This window comes from Eptatretus burgeri, chromosome 9 (assembly GCF_056783735.1).
Source record: "Eptatretus burgeri isolate ZD-2024b chromosome 9, Ebu_testis_v1, whole genome shotgun sequence".
NCBI lineage: Eukaryota > Metazoa > Chordata > Myxini > Myxiniformes > Myxinidae > Eptatretus > Eptatretus burgeri.
In genome coordinates this window covers 27,826,300-27,846,299 of record NC_140969.1, presented here as the reverse complement: position 1 = coordinate 27,846,299, position 20,000 = coordinate 27,826,300, and the positions used below count along the sequence as shown (strand labels likewise).

The 20,000-nt window shown below is 53.6% G+C and overlaps 2 protein-coding genes across 3 annotated transcripts in view; one reads left to right on the top strand and one right to left on the bottom strand.

Annotated features, from left to right (window-relative positions):
• LDLRAD2 (low density lipoprotein receptor class A domain containing 2) overlaps positions 1-2,844 on the top strand; it is an 814,009-nt gene extending 811,165 nt beyond the window's left edge. For both annotated transcript variants that reach the window (XM_085894518.1, XM_085894519.1), the window contains exon 6: positions 1,615-2,844. In XM_085894518.1, coding sequence (XP_085750644.1) covers positions 1,615-1,832 — 218 coding nt within the window. In that variant the 3' untranslated portion in view covers positions 1,833-2,844. The remainder of the gene's footprint in view (positions 1-1,614) is intronic.
• A 466-nt stretch (positions 2,845-3,310) lies between these two features.
• Positions 3,311-20,000, bottom strand: part of LOC147019779 (pikachurin-like) — a 17,798-nt gene continuing 1,108 nt past the window's right edge. Inside the window, exons 2-6 of the mRNA XM_085894522.1 lie at positions 6,860-6,898; positions 6,598-6,668; positions 5,555-5,638; positions 5,319-5,419; positions 3,311-5,126 (exon numbers count right to left, since the gene is read on the bottom strand). Coding sequence (XP_085750648.1) covers positions 4,975-5,126; positions 5,319-5,419; positions 5,555-5,638; positions 6,598-6,668; positions 6,860-6,898 — 447 coding nt within the window. The 3' untranslated portion in view covers positions 3,311-4,974. The remainder of the gene's footprint in view (positions 5,127-5,318; positions 5,420-5,554; positions 5,639-6,597; positions 6,669-6,859; positions 6,899-20,000) is intronic.

Genomic DNA, 20,000 nt, shown 5'->3' with positions numbered 1-20,000 from the left:
TATAAATATATATATATATATAAATATATATAAATATATTTATATATATTTATATATATATATATATATATAAATATATATACATACGAGGTGTGTTCAAAAAGGATCCAACCTTAATTTTTCGTGCGTAAACAAATGAAGCTTGGGAGGCGTGGTTTGGTGCACGTATGTAGGTGATCCTAATCCATATGCGTGAATATTTTCCTGCCTGCAGAAGCTGTCAGTCGCCGACAGACCGCCGATGAGTGAGGAAGTGTAAGTGAGCGCCGTCGGATTTTCGTTTTTGACAAAATGACGGATCACTGTGGTCTCATCGCCAGTGATCACTGTGTTGAAGAAGTTGGGATCGCTGTTCATAGTCTCCAGCATGTCCTGTGCGATCTCCAAATGGAGTTGCTTCTGCTCGATCGTTTGCAGCTTTGGCACGAACTTTGCTGAGATTCTCCTTAAGCCCAAATCCTCAGTCACAAAGGAATGAACGGATCCATTGCTGACACCCGCCTCATCTGCAAGTTCTCTGATCGTGATTTGACGATCCTGCATCAGCAGGGTCCTCACTTGGTCAATGACGATCTCATTTCGGGATGTTGAGGGCCTACCAGAACGTGCTTCACTTTCCACTGATGTGCGACAATCTTTGAAGTGGTTGTACCACTCTTTTATCTGTGTGGTACCCATTGCTTCGTTCCCGAAGGCCTGTTGAATCTTGCGGATAGTTTCCACTTGGGAATCACCAAGCTTTACACAAAATTTGATGCAGTAGCGTTGTTCAAGTTTTTCCGTCATTTTGTCAAAAACGAAAATCTGACGGCGCTCACTTACACTTCCTCACTCATCGGCGGTCTGTCGGCGACTGACAGCTTCTGCAGGCGGGAAAATATTCACGCATACGGATTAGGATCGCCTACATACGTGCACCAAACCACGCCTCCCTAGCTTCATTTGTTTAAGCACGAAAAATTAAGGTTGGATACTTTTTGAACACACCTCATGTGTGTGTATATATATATATATATATATATATATATATATATATATATATATATATATATATATATATATATATATATATATATATATATATATATATATAAAATATTTTTTATAATTATTATTTTTGTTGGTTCATGTTCCTCATTTGATTGTCTCTTTCAGCAGCTTAATGCTTCTGTCCGAAGATCCGTCAACAATTATGGGGCTGACCAAACTCCCTCCCAGCCCTTGTGCTGATTCCGATATCTAGCTCTGGCCATTGCCATCTTCCATTCCTGCTGTTCTTGCCCCCCATATTGTATTGTCACATCCTTTCTCACTTACCTGTCTGGAGGTCTTACTTGCACTGCATCGGTGATGAGCTGATTGAGGTGTTTTGTTTCTCCCAATTCCTGTACTCACCTAATCAGTATCTTGGTTTCATCTTTTGTCCAAATGCTACCCATCACATGCATTTTATTTTCAGTAGGTTGTAGCTTCTTTCTTCTTCCCAGGTTTATTTTGGTGGGTGTCGACACACATACGCATGCATCACCACTTACCTGGGCTTCTTCGTCTTACCCTGCCTCCCTCTCCTGGCCCTCCCACTATCTAACTACCCTTTCCCACTCCCACCTCCAGGTTCTAGCCCCAAGGCGGTTTCCACCCCTCTGATGTTTGTCTTGGGTGCACTCTGCGGTGCAGCAGTGCTCTTGCTGTTCATGTGGTGCTGCGGTAGTCCTGCCTGGTGTGTATGGCGCCTGAGCGCAGTGTGTGCAGCACGTTGGTCCGGCTGCACTCGCTGCACCCGCAAGGCTGTGGTGGGTCGTGTGCAGCCACATGGCACGATAGCCAGCTGATCATCAGGGGACGGCATGAAAAATGTGAGGGCAGTAAAAATTATGTGGATTGGGAAAGAGGGATTTTAGGCCAAGATTAATTGGTAATTCAAGGTTTTGCTGAATTTTTTGTTTATTTGGCCAAATAAATGAAAATGGTTGACCCATTGTTAAAAATGGGCTTCATGTTCCATAATAAATTTTGCGAAATTGTAAATGTTCAATTCAACATTAAGTGAAATGACACCATCTCTCAAAACAGAAATCCTATGTTGGTGGAAAAGATTTTTTTTTTGAACCAGTGTGGATGTTTTCAATATCAGAGATAACAAAATGGAGATCTTATTGAATTGTTTCATGGATAGATGGATTGACAAGTCAGATTTGCTTTCAAATATGATAATTTCTCGAGAATTGAATACTTTTGATATTTAACTGCATTTAGCTCCACATTTCATATTTTGAAGGAGAGATTCGCTTCAGTTGCTGTTCTAATAGTTTACAAAACTGCATGTTGATATCACCCTCCAATATCCTGTCATCAGGACACCAGGTGTGTGAGCAACATTTGTTTCATGAATATTGTCGCATGTGGATAAATATAAATAAAACCTGGAATTCAAAGCATGAATAAACAGAGTTTAAATAACAAGTTTAAATGTAATGTAATTGTAATTTTGACATACAAGTCAAAATGAGATCAAATATGGAATTTCTGTACACACCAGCAAGTATGGACTGTGCTGATGATTTGATCAAATTATTGAATGGAGAACTACAATATGATACGAGGTGTGGAGTAATTTGGTCACCTCCGGAATTGAACGTTTACAATTATTTTGCTTTTAAACTAAATTACAATAGATGCCGATGTATTATCAATTAGCACCAAATTTGATTGGTCGATATGTTGTAAAATGCCGTTGTCTCAGTACTGTCAAACGGAAGTGTTTTGAAAGTGCCAAAAGGTGATTTGTGTTCTACAGTGTTGAAGTATATAATTCAATTGAAATAACAATAAAGATTTTAAAGACTGTAAAAAAGATTTTCTTTGGGAAGTTTACAGTCGTTGATGCAGCATCTTCACACCACCTTATTTAACACGTTGTATTAGTTGTTCGTGCCTGTTGTTTGTGGCCTTTATGACATCCTGAAAAACAGTAAGTTCCCTGTTTAGAATAATTTTCAATTTTGTTTGACAACCAGACAGGCAGACAGAGTAAATATTATCTCACTCCTTTCTGCGCATGTGTGATCGGGACAGTTTCAGAGCCAGGGCACTCCTAAACTACAGGTTCATTTTCTGATTCATGTTCAAAATATAACGTTCAATTGAAAGTAAGTTGTTCTTCGATCATGAACTGACTTTTGCAGACAGACAGACAGACAGACAGAAAAGTGAACCAATTGCTGAACCCCACTTTTCGCTTCGTGTGCACGTGCGTGGAATAAAAACCCACTTGTGAATCCATTTCAGGAATATTAAACACCACATAGTATGTATTGTAGCACCATTTATTTGTGAGCTTCTTTGATACACCAACACAGGAGTGAGGTAGGTCAATCTACCAATAAAATGGGTGCAGCTTGAAACCCATACAATCATCACTGCAAGGCCTGTAGCATACACAAAGTTATTCATCTTAATGTGTGGCTCAACAACACTTATAGAAAAGTATACCACCATTTACAATCATTTTTACTTGGGACATTTCCCCCTCGGAGTCTGATGACTTAATAGTGACCCTTGCATCATGGGATATAAAAATGTAAGTTTCTGTTCCATGAACTTGACAGACAGGCAAGAAAAGAGGATGGAGAGCAATTTCATTCCTGAAATTATGAGGAAACGGATGTTCTTCTTGGCCCCAGTCTGTTGTGGACTGTCACTTATAAAGCAAGCACCTTGCTTGTGTTACAGTGCAGCAAGTTCTTTGAAGGTGCTAATACCACCTATTAACACTGCATTCTTCTTCTAACGATGTTACTTCATCAGTTTCACTAACAGTTGAGGTGGTGATGTATTGTGGAAGAAAACGACAGATGAAGGAAATATTAGTGACAACATAAAATGCTGAATGATACTAACAATGAATTGTTTCCGGAGAGTTTAACCAATTAGGGATTTATTTATTTTGTTAAACCAAATGACTTTAAACAAGTAAAGTGATTGTGATCGGGGGAGTTCAGGAAGTCAATGTGAGACGCCATGTTTCAAGAATTACCTCCGGGCATGGTAATTGATCAAAGTACATTACAAACTGTTTCAGGTGATTTTGTCAACATGCCATCACACATGTTGAGTAATGTTATTAAATGAAAGCGCACATGAAAGTGAGGCATTAAATAAACTTGGCTGCGATCCAGCTTTGCTCCATCTAAATGAATAATATTTATGGTGAGATTAGCAATTGAGTGGGAAGACTTGCATGCATCGATGAAAATGGTGAGACAGACATACAAAGCTGATTATTTTTTATTGTGTTTGAAATGAATAAATAATTTGTGAATGTTTGTATATCATTTTGCTCCGATGAGATGTTTGTTGTACAGGACACAGTGGAGCTTATGCGAGTGATGGATATGAGGGGCCATCATTCCACCATCTATATCAACCACTGTCATGATGATAGAATTGGCTGTTTCAAGTACTGATTTTCTCATGAAGGATATGGTCTTCTGTGGTATCACTATGAATATTTCTCATACAAAAAAAAAACCTCATAAGCAAAGAACAGTATAGCTTTTAAAAACTGCACATCATTATTTTTGGCATTGTACGAGGGTGGCCTTTGAGACTGCACTGCGATAAGGAAAACTTAAAATAAATTTTCTGATAGAGTTATTTGTCCAAGAAAGACCCTCCAGTTATAGCTAACTCATCACTATGGCTTCTGATTAACCACAGGTGGAAAGGCAACTTGTGAATCCACTAACAAGCAGAAAGTGCTGGATGGAGACAGAGAGAAGGCATTTGTTTTGAGCAAACACGATGTGCCGTAAGATCAGATCGCTTCGCAAGCGTCTTGTACGTGATGGGTGCGTGATGCGAAACCGACAAGAGGAAACTTTTGTCCTGCCTCATCAAAGATTCCTACAAATGGCTTCTTCTTGTGGCCTGTCTCGTGGTTTTCTGCTGGTAAAGCCTTTTGGCCTGCCTGCCTCAAACTGTACACTTCCCTACGTTGCGCCCTCCATGTGCGTACACGGCGAGATGGAGTACCGGCCGACTTTGGAAAGATATATCTGCCAAACAGCCTGTCATGCCAGTAGCAATCCGGCTTCCTGTCACGCCGAGCACATCTGGAGCACCACCTGAAAGAAAGAAAGAAAGAAAGAAAGAAAAAAAAACGTAACGAGGGAATGTGGCACAGAAGGTCAAAGAAAACCTACCATTTGCTATATCAGATGCTTTGAAACTGTCAGAAGGCAGAAGATTGACTTAATATAGCAATGCAGTTTAATGCATAGTAATGGGGTTTGTGTCATAATTTAATGTGGCAATACCAAGGTAGATAGGCCCTGAGGCGTCGGCCTGTGTGTGAGAACCATGAGCCTCGCCTTGTACGAGCTGTCCGTCCACATTCAGGGTGCCTGTCCGCCCACGCCTGCTCGTGAAAAGGAACAAAAGGGAGGGAACATTTCCTCATCGCTCCTCATCATTCATCCGCTGGTGTACTCATTTCGTGCATCTGGTACGTCAATTACATGATTATTTAGTCACTGCAAGGTTGAACTCTGACCTGGAAGCAATGACTGTGTGTATTTGTCCATCATTCACTCTTTGCACAGACTGTATTCTCGCTTCTCCACTTCCCAGATCGTACCTATTAGCACAGGCAAGTGGAAATGCGTGTGAATGGTGGAACACATTCGATTACCTTTGTTAAAAAGTTAAAAACAGGGAAACTAGCAAGTCGCTCAAATGCATCACTCAAACAAACCGTTTACATGTTGTGGCGTTGCACACCTTTACATCACAGTTGGACAGGGGGGAGGGGGGAAACTACTTCAATCGATTTTTTGATCCTGAGTTAATATTGTGGTAAAAGGGTTATTTATTTATTTATTGATAAGACTATCCCTGGTTAATTAATCCTGAATGAGGTGTGGAGTCGAGCATTTTTAGGAAATAAGTCAAAGACCCCAGGTGAAGTCGATTTCACCACAACCATCATCTTGGTTTGAATAAGGTTGTCTTGGGCTGGCAGGATGGCCTAAAGATACGCACACTCGCTTCTAAGCTGTTTAGTCTCTGTGTGAATGTTGGCCCAGCTATAAACTGTCATTCTGGTGTTTCACAGGCAGGTTGATTCATCGTTGTGTGTGCCGTCCCTTGGGTAACCATAAAGTGGGATTCCCATTTGCCGGTATTACAGGCACAGCTGCATCCCCAGCAGACATGTAACATATTGAGTACAATCAATTTAAAGACCATGTAACTGTATTGATATGGAATTCTATTTTATCAAAATGAGAAGTTCATTGGATTTTTTTGTTTGTTTTGATGCATTTTTGTTTTCACCTTGGTGTCAGTTTCCTTTGCTAACAGCTCGGCTTATCAATTACCATTGTCCTTTGGAGACGGCTCAGCCATTCCTTCTTTCATGATATCCACAAAGAACCTGTACTGGTATGTTGAATAACGTGGCAATGTTTTTTTTTGTGGGAGTTTGGTTAAATCCATAAGTAAAGTGGAAATCGACAAATTCACAGAGGTTTGGCATACCTGTAACAATGACGCTCGACATATTTTGGGAACTCGAGAGTAAGCAGTGAGACTTACCGAAATACCAGGTATCCATTCTCCAGTGTTAAAGCAACAAAGTCTTTGGCAGTGTTTCCATCTTTCAACCCCTGGGCAAAGACAACCAGTTGAACACATATGCATAGATCTGTATTGTGTGCCTTTGTTTTAAAAAAAATATAAATATCAAAGTTATATTGGGGAATTAAGATGCTTTGAGGATGATGTGCCGTTTAAAGTGTTAAAAATCAGAGGCCCATGTGGTGGTTTGCACAGAAATATGGAAAGTGATAATGCATACCTTGGAAGGACCATCATCAGTTGATAACGAATCTGATTGCTGGAGGGAAAGGAGGGTTTGTTAGGTTTTTGTACACCAATATATGAATCAAATACACACGAGAAAGCATGGACTTATTGCAACATTTTTCATCACATCATTATCACTTGCCCTATCATCATATCATATAATGACATGATGACCATGATATCATTTTAGAATCGAAATAGGTGATCATTGCTGCCTCACGCTGCCTTTTAGCCTTCCCATCACGCTGCGTTCTTCCCCTTCCCTCAAGCTGCGTTCTTCCTCTTCCCTCACGCTGCCTTCTTCTTCTCCCCTCACATTGTCTTCTTCCCCTCCCCCCACACTGCCTTCTTCCCCTCCCCTCACACTGCCTTCTTCCCCTTTCCTCACGCTGCCTTCTTCCCCTCCCCTCACGCTGCCTTCTTCCCCTCCCCTCACACTCCCTTCTTCCCCTTTCCTCACGCTGCCTTCTTCCCCGACCCTCACGCTGCCTTCTACCCCGACCCTCACGCTGCCTTCTTCCCTCCCCCTCACTGCCTTCTTCCCCTCCCCTCGCAGTGCCTTCTTCCCCTCCCCTCACACTGCCTTCTTCCCCTCCCCTCACACTGCCTTCTTCCCCTCCCCTCACACTGCCTTCTTCCCCTCCCCTCACACTGCCTTCTTCCCCTTTCCTCACGCTGCCTTCTTCCCTCCCCTCACACTGCCTTCTTCCCCTCCCCCTCACTGCCTTCTTCCCCTCCCCTCACACTGCCTTCTTCCGCTCCCCTCACACTGCCTTCTTTCCCTCTCCTCACCCTCACGTTGCCTTCTTTTCCTCCCCTCACGCTGTCAGTTTCTCCTCCCCTCATGCTGCCTTCTTCCCCTCCCCTCACGCTGCCTTCTTCCCCTCCCCTCACACTGCCTTCTTCCCCGACCCTCACGCTGCCTTCTTCCCCGACCCTCACGCTGCCTTCTACCCCGACCCTCACGCTGCCTTCTTCCCCTCCCCCTCACTGCCTTCTTCCCCTCCCCCTCACTGCCTTCTTCCCCTCCCCTCGCACTGCCTTCTTCCCCTCCCCTCACACTGCCTTCTTCCCCTCCCCTCACACTGCCTTCTTCCCCTCCCCTCACACTGCCTTCTTCCCCTCCCCTCACACTGCCTTCTTCCCTCCCCTCACACTGCCTTCTTCCCCTCCCCTCACACTGCCTTCTTCCCCTCCCCTCACACTGCCTTCCTCCCCTCCCCTCACACTGCCTTCTTCCCCTCCCCTCACACTGCCTTCTTCCCCTCCCCCTCACTGCCTTCTTCCCCTCCCCCTCACTGCCTTCTTCCCCTCCCCTCACACTGCCTTCTTCCGCTCCCCTCACGCTGCCTTCTTCCCCTCCCCTCACATTGCCTTCTTCCGCTCTCCTCACATTGCCTTCTTCCGCTCCCCTCACGCTGTCAGTTTCCCCTCCCCTCACGCTGTCAGTTTCCCCTCCCCTCACGCTGTCAGTTTCCCCTCCCCTCACGCTGTCAGTTTCCCCTCCCCTCACGCTGCCTTCTTCCGCTCTCCTCACGCTGCCTTTTTCCCCTCCCCTCAAGCTGCCATCTTCCCCTCCCCTCATGGTGTCTTCTTCCCCTTCCCTCACGCTGCCTGCTTCCCCTCCTCTCACGCTGCTTTCTTCCCCTGCCCTCACGCTGCTTTCTTCCCCTCCCCTCACACTGCCATCTTCCCCGACACTGCCTTCTTCCCCTCCCCTCACACTGCCTTCTTCCCCTCACACTGCCTTGTCCTCCCCTCACATTGCATTCTTCCCCGCACGCTGCCTTCTTCCTCTTCCCTCACGCTGCCTTCTTCCCCTCACGCTGACTTCTTCCCCTCTCCTCACACTGCCTTCTTCCCATTCCCTCACGCTGCCTTCTTCCATTCACACTGCCTTCTTCCCCTCCCCTCATGCTGTCTTCTTCCCCTCGCCTCATGCTGCATTCTAGCCATCACACTGCCTTCGCCCCCTCCCCTCACGCTGTGTGCTAGCCCTCCCCTCACACTGCCTTCTTCCTGTCATGCTGCCTTCTTCCCCTCTCCTCATGCTGCCTTCTTCCCGTCCCCTCACACTGCCTTCTTCCATTCACACTGCCTTCTTCCCCTCTAATCATGCTGCCTTTTTCCCCTCCCCTCGCGCTGCCTTCTTCTCCTCCCCTCACAATGCCTTCTTCCCCTCTCCTCATGCTGCATTCTTCCCATCACACTGCCTTCTTCCCCGACCTTCACGGTGTCTTCATCCCCTCCACTCACGCTGCCTTCTTCCCCTCTCCTCACGCTGCCTTCTTCCCCTGCCCTTACGCTGCCTTCTTCCCCTCCCCTTGCGCTGCCTTCTTCCCGTATCCTCACTCTGCCTTCTTCCCCTCTCCTCACGCTGCCTTCTTCCCCTATCCCCACACTTCCTTCTTCCGCTCCCCTCACACTGCCTTCTTCCCCTCACGCTGCCTTGTCCTCCCCTCACACTGCCTTCTTCCACTCATGCTGCCTTTTTCCCCTCTCCTCACGCTGCCTGCTTCCCCTTCCCTCACGCTGCCTTCTTCCTGTGATGCTGCCTTCCTCCCTCTCCTCATGCTGCCTTCTCCTCCGCTAACACTGCCTTCTTCCTCTCTCCTCACACTGTCTTCCTCCCCTCCCCCCACGCTGCCCAATTTCCCTCCCCTCGCACTGCCTTCTTTGCCTCCCCTCACATTGCCTTCTTTCCTTCCCCTCACGCTGCCTGCTTCTCTCTCCTCACGCTGCCTGCTTCTCTCTCCTCACGCTGCCTGCTTCCCCTCTCCTCACACTGCCTGCTTCCCCTCCCCTCATGCTGCCTTCTTCCCCTCTACTCACGTTGCCTTCTTCCCTTCCCCTCACGCTGCCTTCTTTCCCTCCCCTCACAATGCCTTCTTTCCCTCCCCTCACGCTGCTTTCTTCCCCTCTCCTCATGCTGCCTTCTTCCCGTCATGCTGCCTTCTTCCCCTCTCCTCATGCTGCCTTCTTCCCATCACACTGCCTTCTTCCCGTCCCGTCACGCTGCCTTCTTCCATCCACACTGCCTTCGTCCCCTCTCCTCATGCTGCCTTTTTCCCCTCCCCTCGCGCTGCCTTCTTCCCCTCCCCTCACGGTGTCTTCTTCCCCTCCCCTCACGCTGCCTTCTTCCCCTCTCCTCACGCTGCCTTCTTCCCCTCCCCTCACGCTGCCTTCTTTCCCTCCCCTCACTTTGCCTTCTTTCCCTCCAGTCACGCTGCCTTCTTCCCCTCCGCTCATGCTGCCTTCTTTCCCTCCCCTCACGCTGCCTTCTTCCCCTCTCCTCACGCTGCCTGTTTCCCCTCCCCTCACTCTGCCTGCTTCCCCTCCCCTTACGCTGCCTTCTTCTCCTCCCCTCACACTGCCTTCTTCCCCTCCCCTCACATTGCCTTTTTCCCCTCCCCTCAAACTGCCATCTTCCCATCCCCTCACGCTGCCTGCTTCCCCTTCCCTCACGCTGCCTTCTTCCTGTCACGCTGCCTGCTTCCCCTCCCCTCACATTGCCTTCTTCCCCTCCCCTCACGCTGTCTGCTTCCCCTCCCCTCACCGTGCTTTCTTCCCCTCCCCTCACACTGCATTCTTCCCCTCCCCCCACACTACCTTCTTCCCCTTCCCTCATGCTGCCTTCTTCCCCTCCCCTCACGCTGCCTTCTTCACCTCCCCTCACGCTGCCTTCTTCCCCTCCCATCACGCTGCCTTTTTCCCCTCCCCTCGCGCTGCCTTCTTCCCCTCCCCTCACGGTGTCTTCTTCCCCTCCCCTCACGCTGCCTTCTTCGCCTCCCCTCACGCTGCCTTCTTCCCCTCTCCTCATGCTGCCTGCTTACCCTCCCCTCACCCTGCCTTCTTCCCCTCTCCTCACGCTGCCTTCTTCCCCTGCCCTCACGCTGCCTTCTTCCCCTGCCCTCACGCTGCCTTCTTCGCCTCCCCTCACGCTGCCTTCTCCCCCTCCCCTCACGCTGCCTTGTCCTCCCCTCACACTGCCTTCTTCCCCTCACGCTGCCTTCTTTCCCTCCCTCACGCTGCCTGCTTCCCCTCCCCTCACATTGCCTTCTTCCCCTCCCCTCACGCTGACTGCTTCCCCTCCCCTCACGCTGTCTGCTTCCCCTCCCCTCACGCTGCCTTCTTCCCCTCCCCTCACACTGCATTCTTCCCCTCCCCTCACACTGCCTTCTTCCCCTTCCCTCATGCTGCCTTCTTCCCCTCCCCTCACCCTGCCTTCTTCACCTCCCCTGACGCTGCCTTCTTCCCCTCCCATCACGCTGCCTTCTCCCCCTTCCCTCAAGCTGCCTTCTTCCCCTCCCCTCACGCTGCCTTCTTCACCTCCCCTGACGCTGCCTTCTTCCCCTCCCATCACGCTGCCTTCTTCCCCTTCCCTCAAGCTGCCTTCTTCCCCTTCCCTCACTGCCTTCTTCCCCTCCCGTCATGCTGCCTGCATCCCCTGCCCTCACGCTGCCTTCTTCGCCTCCCCTCACGCTGCCTTCTTCCCCTCTCCTCACGCTGCCTGCTTACCCTCCCCTCACGCTGCCTTCTTCCCATCTCCTCACGCTGCCTTCTTCCCCTGCCCTCACGCTGCCTTCTTCCCCTGCCCTCACGCTGCCTTCTTCGCCTCCCCTCACGCTGCCTTCTTCCCCTCCCCTCACGCTGCCTTGTCCTCCCCTCACACTGCCTTCTTCCCCTCACGCTGCCTTCTTTCCCTCCCTCACGCTGCCTGCTTACCCTCCCCTCACGCTGCCTTCTTCCCATCTCCCCTCGCTGCCTTCTTCCCCTGCCCTCTCGCTGCCTTCTTCCCCTGCCCTCACTCTGCCTTCTTCGCCTCCCCTCACGCTGCCTTCTTCCCCTCCCCTCACGCTGCCTTTTCCTCCCCTCACACTGCCTTCTTCCCCTCACGCTGCCTTCTTCCCCTCCCCTCATTCTGCATTCTTCGCCTCCGCTCAGGCTGCCTTCTCCTCCCCTCACGCTGCCTTCTTCCCCTCTCCTCACGCTGCCTGCTTACCCTCCCCTCACGCTGCCTTCTTCCCATCTCCTCACGCTGCCTTCTTCCCCTGCCCTCACGCTGCCTTCTTCCCCTGCCCTCACGCTGCCTTCTTCGCCTCCCCTCCCGCTGCCTTCTTCCCCTCCCCTCACGCTGCGTCGCCCCCCCCTCACACTGCCTTCTTCCCCTCACGCTGCCTTCTTTCCCTCCCTCACGCTGCCTGCTTACCCTCCCCTCACGCTGCCTTCTTCCCATCTCCTCACGCTGCCTTCTTCCCCTGCCCTCACGCTGCCTTCTTCGCCTCCCCTCACGCTGCCTTCTTCCCCTCCCCTCACGCTGCCTTGTCCTCCCCTCACACTGCCTTCTTCCCCTCACGCTGCCTTCTTCCCCTCCCCTCACGCTGTCTGCTTCCCCTCCCCTCACGCTGCCTTGTTCCCCTCCCCTCACACTGCATTCTTCCCCTCCCCTCACACTGCCTTCTTCCCCTTCCCTCATGCTGTCATCTTCCCCTCCCCTCACGCTGCCTTCTTCCCCTCCCCTCACACTGCATTCTTCCCCTCCCCTCACACTGCCTTCTTCCCCTTCCCTCAAGCTGCCTTCTTCCCCTTCCCTCACGCTGCCTTCTTCCCCTCCCCTCATGCTGCCTTCTTCTTCTTCCGTCACGCTGCCTTCTTCTCCTCCCCTCACGCTGCCTTCTTCCACTCCCCTCACGCTGCCTTCTTCCCCTCTCCTCACGCTGCCTTCTTCCCCCTCCCCTCACGCTGCCTTCTTCCGCTTCCCCTCACGCTGCCTTCTTCCCCCTCCCCTCACGCTGCCTTCTTCCCCTCCTCTCACGCTGACTGCTTCCCATCCCATCACGTTGCCCGTTTCCCCTCCCCTCACGCTACCTGCTCCCTCACGCTGCCTGCTTCCCCTCATGCTGCCTTCTTCCCCTTCCCTCACGCTGCCTTCTTCCCCTCCCCTCATGCTGCCTTCTTCTTCTTCCGTCACGCTGCCTTCTTCTCCTCCCCTCACGCTGCCTTCTTCCACTCCCCTCACGCTGCCTTCTTCCCCTCCCCTCATGCTGCCTTCTTCCCCTCCCCTCATGCTGCCTTTTTCTCCACCCCTCATGCTGCCTTCTTCCCATCACATCACGCTGCCTTCTTCCCCTACCATCACGTTGCCTTCTTCCCCTCCGCTCAGGCTGCCATCTTCCCTTCCCCTCTTGCTGTCTGCTTTCCTTCCCCTCACGTTGCCTGCATCCCCTCCCCTCATGCTGCCTCCTTCCCCTCTCCTCACGCTGCCTTCTTCCCCCTCCCCTCACGCTGCCTTCTTCCCCCTCCCCTCACGCTGCCTTCTTCCCCTCCTCTCACGCTGCCTTCTTCCCCTCCTGTCACGCCGACTGCTTCCCCTCCCCTCACGCCGCCTTCTTTCCCTCCCCTCATTGCCTTCTTTCCCTCCCCTCATGCTGCCTTCTTTCCCTCCCCTCATTTCCTTCTTTCCCTCCCCTCATGCTGCCTTCTTCCCCCTCCCCTCACGCTGCCTTCTTCCCCTCCTCTCACGCTGACTGCTTCCCATCCCGTCACGTTGCCTGCTTCCCCTCCCCTCACGCTACCTGCTCCCTCACGCTGCCTGCTTCCCCTCATGCTGCCTTCTTCCCCTTCCCTCACGCTGCCTTCTTCCCCTCCCCTCATGCTGCCTTCTTCCCCTCCCCTCATGCTGCCTTTTTCTCCACCCCTCATGCTGCCTTCTTCCCATCCCATCACGCTGCCTTATTCTCCGACCATCATGTTGCCTTCTTCCCCTCCCCTCACGCTGCCATCTTCCCCACCCCTCTTGCTGTCTGCTTTCCTTCCCCTCACGTTGCCTGCATCCCCTCCCCTCATGCTGCCTCCTTCCCCTCTCCTCACGCTGCCTTCTTCCCCCTCCCCTCACGCTGCCTTCTTCCCCCTCCCCTCACGCTGCCTTCTTCCCCTCCTCTCACGCTGCCTTCTTCCCCTCCTCTCACGCCGACTGCTTCCCCTCCCCTCACGCCGCCTTCTTTCCCTCCCCTCATTGCCTTCTTTCCCTCCCCTCATGCTGCCTTCTTTCCCTCCCCTCATTTCCTTCTTTCCCTCCCCTCACGCTGCCTTCTTTCCCTCCCCTCACATTGCCTTCTTTCCCTCCCCTCACGCTGCCTGCTTCTCTCTCCTCACGCTGCCTGCTTCCCCTCCCCTCACGCTGCCTTCTTTCCCTCCCCTCACGCTGCCTGCTTCTCTCTCCTCACGCTGCCTGCTTCCCCTCCCCTCACACTGCCTTCTTCCCCTCTCCTCACGTTGCCTTCTTCCCCTCCCCTCACGCTGCCTTCTTCCCGTCACGCTGCCTTCTTTTCCTCCCCTCGCATTGCTTTCTTTCCTCTCCTCACGCTGCTTTCTTCCTCTCCCCTCATGCTGCATTCTTCCCATCACACTGCCTTCTTCCCCTCCCCTCACGCTGCCTTCTTCCCGTGACACTGCCTTATTCCCCTCCCCTCACGCTTTCTTCTTCCCCTCCCTTCCCGCTGCCTTCATCCCATCACACTGCCTTCTTCCCCTCCCCTCACATTGCCTTCTTCCCTCCCCTCACGCTGCCTTCTTCCCCTCTCCTCACCCTGTCTTCTTCACCTCTTCTCATGCTGTCTTCTTCCCCTCCATTCACGCTGCCTTTTTTCCCTCCCCTCATGCTGCCTTCTTCCCCTCCCCTCACACTGCCGTCTTCCCCTCCCCTCACATTGCCTTCTTCCCCTCCCCTCACACTGCCTTCTTTCCCACCCCTTACATTGCCTTCTTTCCCTCCCCTCACGCTTCCTTCTTTCCCTCCCCTCAAGCTGCCATCTTCCCCTTCCCTCACACTGCTTTCTTCCCCTCTCGTCATGCTGCCTTCTTCCCGTCCCCTCACGGTGTCTTCTTCCTCTCCCCTCACGCTGCTTTCTTCCCCTCACCTGACCCTGCCTTCTTCCCATCTCCTCACACTGCCTTCTTCCCCTCCCCTCACGCTGCCTTCTTCCCGTCACACTGCCTTCTTTTCCTCCCCTCACATTGCATTCTTCCCTCCGCTGACTCTGCTCTCTTCGACTCCCCTCAGGATGCCTTCTTCCCCTCTCCTCACGCTGCCATCTTCCCCTCCCCTCACGCTGTCTGCTCCCCTCCGCTCACGCTGCCCTCTTCCCCTCCCCTCACGCTGCAGTCTTCCCCTTCCCTCACGCTGTCTTCTTTCCCTCCCCTCACATTGCCTTCTTTCCCTACCCTCATATTGCCTTCTTTCCCTCCCCTCACATTGCCTTCTTTCCCTATCCTCACATTGCCTTCTTTCCCTCCCCTCACATTGCCTTCTTCCCCTCCCCTCACGCTGCCTTCTTCCTCTCCCCTCACGCTGCCTTCTTCCCCTCCCCTCGCACTGCCTTCTTCCAGTCCCCTCGCGCTGCCTTCTTCCCCACCCCTCGCACTGCCTTCTTCCCCTTTCCTCACTCTGCCTTCTTCCCCTCACCTCACGCTGCCTTCTTCCCCTATCCTCACCCTGTCTTCTTCACCTCTCCTCACGCTGTCTTCTTCCCCTCCCCTCACACTGCCTACTTTCCCTCCCCTCATGATGCCTTCTTCCCCTCCACTCTTTGATGTCCGAGGTGCAGCGGAACATGGAGAGTGAGATCGTAAGCAGTAACTCTGCTTTATTGTGCGCCCGGATGTGCATCACTGGCACCCCTCGCGGGCGAGTCATGATATGCGAAAACCCATCCCCGTGATACAGCACACTCCTCTCCTCGTAAAATGACAATTCCAATGATGAAAGGACAATTATAACATGACCAAACGAAACCAATCAATATTCAAAATCCTCCAAGTCCCGCGGTCGTTTCCTGACCCGCCTTGGGCGGGCAGCGCCGCCAGACGGCCCAGGCTCAGACGCCTCCCGGCTTGGTCGAGGTGACGCCCTCGCCGGGCTTGCCCCATCAATGGAGGTAGAGGAAATTCAGCACATGCCACCGCCTCGCGACAAGACACAGCTGCGCTCATTCATTGGTATGGCACAGTATTACCAAAAATTCGTACGCAGGCTCAGCCCGCAGGTTGCGCCGTTAACGCAGTTGCTCAGGAAGGACGAGCGCTGGGCCTGGGGGCCTGCACACCAGGCGTCGTTCAACCGCGTCAAGCGGCTGCTCACAGAGGATACGATCCCATCCTCATCGCCAACTGTGATGTCCAAGGTGCAGCGGAACATGCAGAGTGAGAGCGTTAGCAGTCACTCCGCTTTATTGTGCGCCAGGATGTGCATCACTGCCACCCCGAGCGGGCGACGCTGCCGTCTTCCCCTCCCCTCACGCTGCCTGCTTCCCCTCCCCTGACACTGCCTACTTTCCCTCCCCTCACGCTGCCTTCTTCCCCTCCCCTCACGCTGCCTTCTTCCCCTCCCTTCACGCTGCCTTCTTCCCCTCTCCTCACGCTATCTTCTTCCCCTCCTCTCACGCTGACTGCTTCCCATCCCCTCACGCTGCCTCCTTCCCCTCCACTCCCGCTGCATTGTTCCCCTTCCCCTCACGCTGCTTTCTCCTCCCCTCACGCTGCCTTCTTCCCCTCTCCTCACCCTGTCTTCTTCTCTCCTTGCACTGTCTTCCCCTCCCCATACACTGCCTTCTTCCCCTATCCTCACTCTGCCTTCTTCTCCTCTCCTCACGCTGCCTTTTCCCCTTTCCTCACCCTTCCTTCTTCCCCTCCCCTCACACTGCCTTCTTTTCATCCCCTCACATTGCTTTCTTTCCTCTCCTCATGCTGCCTTCTTCCCCTCCCCTCACCCTGCCTTCTTCCCCTCTCTTCACACTGCCTTCTTCCCCTCTCCTCACTTTGCCTTCTTCCCCTCTCCTCACGTTGCCTTCTTCCCCCATCCTCATGCTGCCTTCTTCCCCTATCCTCAAGCTGCCATCTTCCCCTTCCCTCACGCTGCCTGCTTCCCCTTCCCTCATGCTGCCTGCTTCTCTCTCCTCACGCTGCCTGCTTCCCCTCTCCTCACGCTGCCTGCTGCCCCTCTCCTCGCGCTGCCTTCCTCCCCTCTCCTCACATTGCCTGCTTTCCCTGTCCTCATATTGCCTTCTTTCCCTCCCCTCACATTGCCTTCTATCCCTATCCTCACATTGCCTTCTTCCCCTCCCCTCACGCTGCCTTCTTTCCCTCCCCTCAATCTGCCATCTTCCCCTCCCCTCACGCTGCCTGCTTCCTCTCCCCTCACGCTGCCTTCTTTCCCTCCCCTCACATTTCTAACTTTCCCTCCCCTCACGCTGCCTTCTTCCCCTCCCCTCACGCTGCCTTCTCCCCCCTCACGCTGCCTTCTTCCCCTCCCTTCACGCTGCCTTCTTTCCCTCCCCTCACATTGCCTTCTTCCCGTCTCCTCACATTGCCTTCTTCTCCTCCCCTCACGCTGTCTGCTTCTCCTCCCCTCACGCTGCCTTCTTCCCCTCTCCTCACGCTGCCTCTTTCCCCTCCCCTGAAGCTGCCATCTTCCCCTCCCCTCACACTGCCTTCATACCCTCCCCACACTACCTTCTTCCCCTCCCCTCATGCTGCCTTCTTCCCCTCCCCCCACACTGCCTTCTTTTGCTCCGCTCACACTGCCTTCTTTCCCTTCCCTCATGCTGCGTTCTTCCCCTACCATCACGTTGCCTTCTTCCCCTGCCCTCACGCTGCCATCTTCCCCTCCCGTCTTGCTGTCTGCTTTCCCTTCCCTCTCGTTGCCTGCGTCCCCTCTCCTCACGCTGCCTTCTTCCCCTCCCCTCACACTGCCTTCTTCCCCTCTCCTCACGCTGTCTTCTTCCCCTCCCCTCACGCTGCCTTCTTCCCCTCCCCTCACGCTGTCTTCTTCCCCTCCCCTCACGCTGCCTTTTTTCCCTCCCCTCACGCTGCATTCTTCCCCTCACCACACACTGCCTTCTTCCCCTCTCCTCACTCTGCCTTCTTCTCCTCTCCTCACGCTCCCTTCTTCCCCTCTCCTCACGCTTCCTTCTTCCCCTCCCCTCACACTGCCTTCTTCCCCTCTTGCTGCCTTGTCCTCCCCTCACACTGCCTTCTTCCTCTCACACTGCCTTCTTCCCCTCCCCTCACGCTGCCTGCTTCCCCTCCCCTCACGCTGCCTGCTTCCCCTCTCCTCACGCTGCCAACTTCCCCTCTCCTCACGCTGCCTGCTTCCCCTTCCCTCACGCTGCCTGCTTCCCCTTCCCTCACGCTGCCTGCTTCCCCTTCCCTCACGCTGCCAGCTTCCCCTCCCCTCACGCTGCCTGCTTCCCCTTCCCTCACGCTGCCTGCTTCCCTCCCCTCACGCTGCCTGCTTCCCCTCTCCTCACGCTGCCTTCTTCCCCCTCCCCTCACGCTGCCTTCTTCCCCCTCCCCTCACGCTGCGTTCTTCCCCTCCTCTCACGCCGACTGCTTCCCATCCCCTCACACTGCCTGCTTCCCCTTCTCTCACGCAACCTGCTCCCTCACGCTGCCTGCTTCCCCTCATGCTGCCTTCTTCCCCTCTCCTTACGCTGTCTTCCCCTCCCCTCATGCTGCCTTTTTCCATCCCCTCACGCTGCATTGTTCCCCTCCCCACACACTGCCTTCTTCCCCTATCATCACTCTGCCTTCTTCTCCTCTCCTCATTCTGCCTTCTTCTCCTCTCCTCACGCTGCCTTCTTCCCCTATCCTCACGCTTCCTTCTTCCCCTCCCCTCACACTGCCTTCTTCCCATCTCGCTGCCTTGTCCTCCCCTAACACTGCCTTCTTCCCCTCCCCTCACGGTGTCTACTCCCCCTCCCCTCACCGTGTCAACTCCCCCTCCCCTCACGCTGCCTGCTTCCCCTCCCCTCATGCTGCCTGCTTCCCCTCTCCTCACGCTGCCAGCTTCCCCTCTCCTCACGCTGCTTTCTTCTCCCTCCTCTCACGCTGCCTTCTTCCCCTCCCCTCACGCTGCCTTCTTCCCTTTCCCTCACGCTGCCTTCTTCCCCTCCCCTCATTGTGCATTCTTCGCCTCCCCTCACGCTGCCTTCTTTCCCTCCCCTCACATTTCCTTCTTCCCCTCCCCTCACGCTGCCTGCTTCCCCTCCCCTCACGCTGCCTGCTTCCCCTCCCCTCACGCTGCCTGCTTCCCCTCTCCTCACCCTGCTTTCTTTCCCCTCCTCTCATGCTGCCTTCTTCCTCTCCCCTCGCGCTGCCTTCTTCCCCACCCCTCGCGCTGCCTTCTTCCCCTTTCCTCACTCTGCCTTCTTCCCCTCACTTCACGCTGCCTTCTTCCCCTATCCTCACACGACATTATTCACCTCCCCTCACGCTGCCTTCTTCCCCTCCCCTCACACTGTATTCTTCCCCTCTCCTCATGCTGTCTTCTTCCCGTCACACTGCCTTCTTCCCCTCTCTTCACGCTGCCTTCTTTCGATCTCCTCACACTGCCTTCTTCCCCTCTCCTCACACTGCCTTCTTGCCCTCCCCTCATGCTGCCTTCATCCCCTCCCCTCCCGCTGCATTCTTCCCCTCCCCCTCCCGCTGCTTTCTCCTCCCCTAACGCTGCCTTCTTCCCCTCTCCTCACGCTGCCTTCTTCCCCTCCCCTCCCGCTGCATTCTTCCCCTCCCCTCATGCTGCCTTCTTCCCCTCCTCTCACACTGTCTTCTTCCCCAATCCTCACCCTGCCTTCTTCCCCTCTCCTCACGCTGCCTTCTTCCCGTCACACTGCCTTCTTTCCCTCCCCTCACGCTGCCTTCTTCCCCTCCCCTCATGCTGCATTCTTCGCCTCTCCTCACCCTGTCTTCTTTCCCTCCCCTCACTCTGCCTTCTTCTCCTCCCCATCCCGGTGCCTGCTTCCCCTCTCCTCACGCTGCTTTCTTGCCCGTCCCCTCACGCTGGCTTCTTCCCCTCTCCTCACACTGTCTTCGTCCCCTCCCCTCCCGTTGCATTCTTCCCCTCTCCTCAGGCTGCCTTCCCCTCCCCTCGTGCTGCCTTCCCAGCTCCAACTCTGCCCCCCACCCCCATCATACTGCCTTCCCTTCACCCACCCCTCCTCACTCCCAACCCTTCATCTCTCTCCCTCCTTGCTTCCCCCTCCCACACCACTTATCAGTCTTCCTCCCTCCTCTCCCTCCCTCCTTCTCCTCCCCCTTAATATTCCCATCAGAAAAGTGATGGGATGTATTTGCTG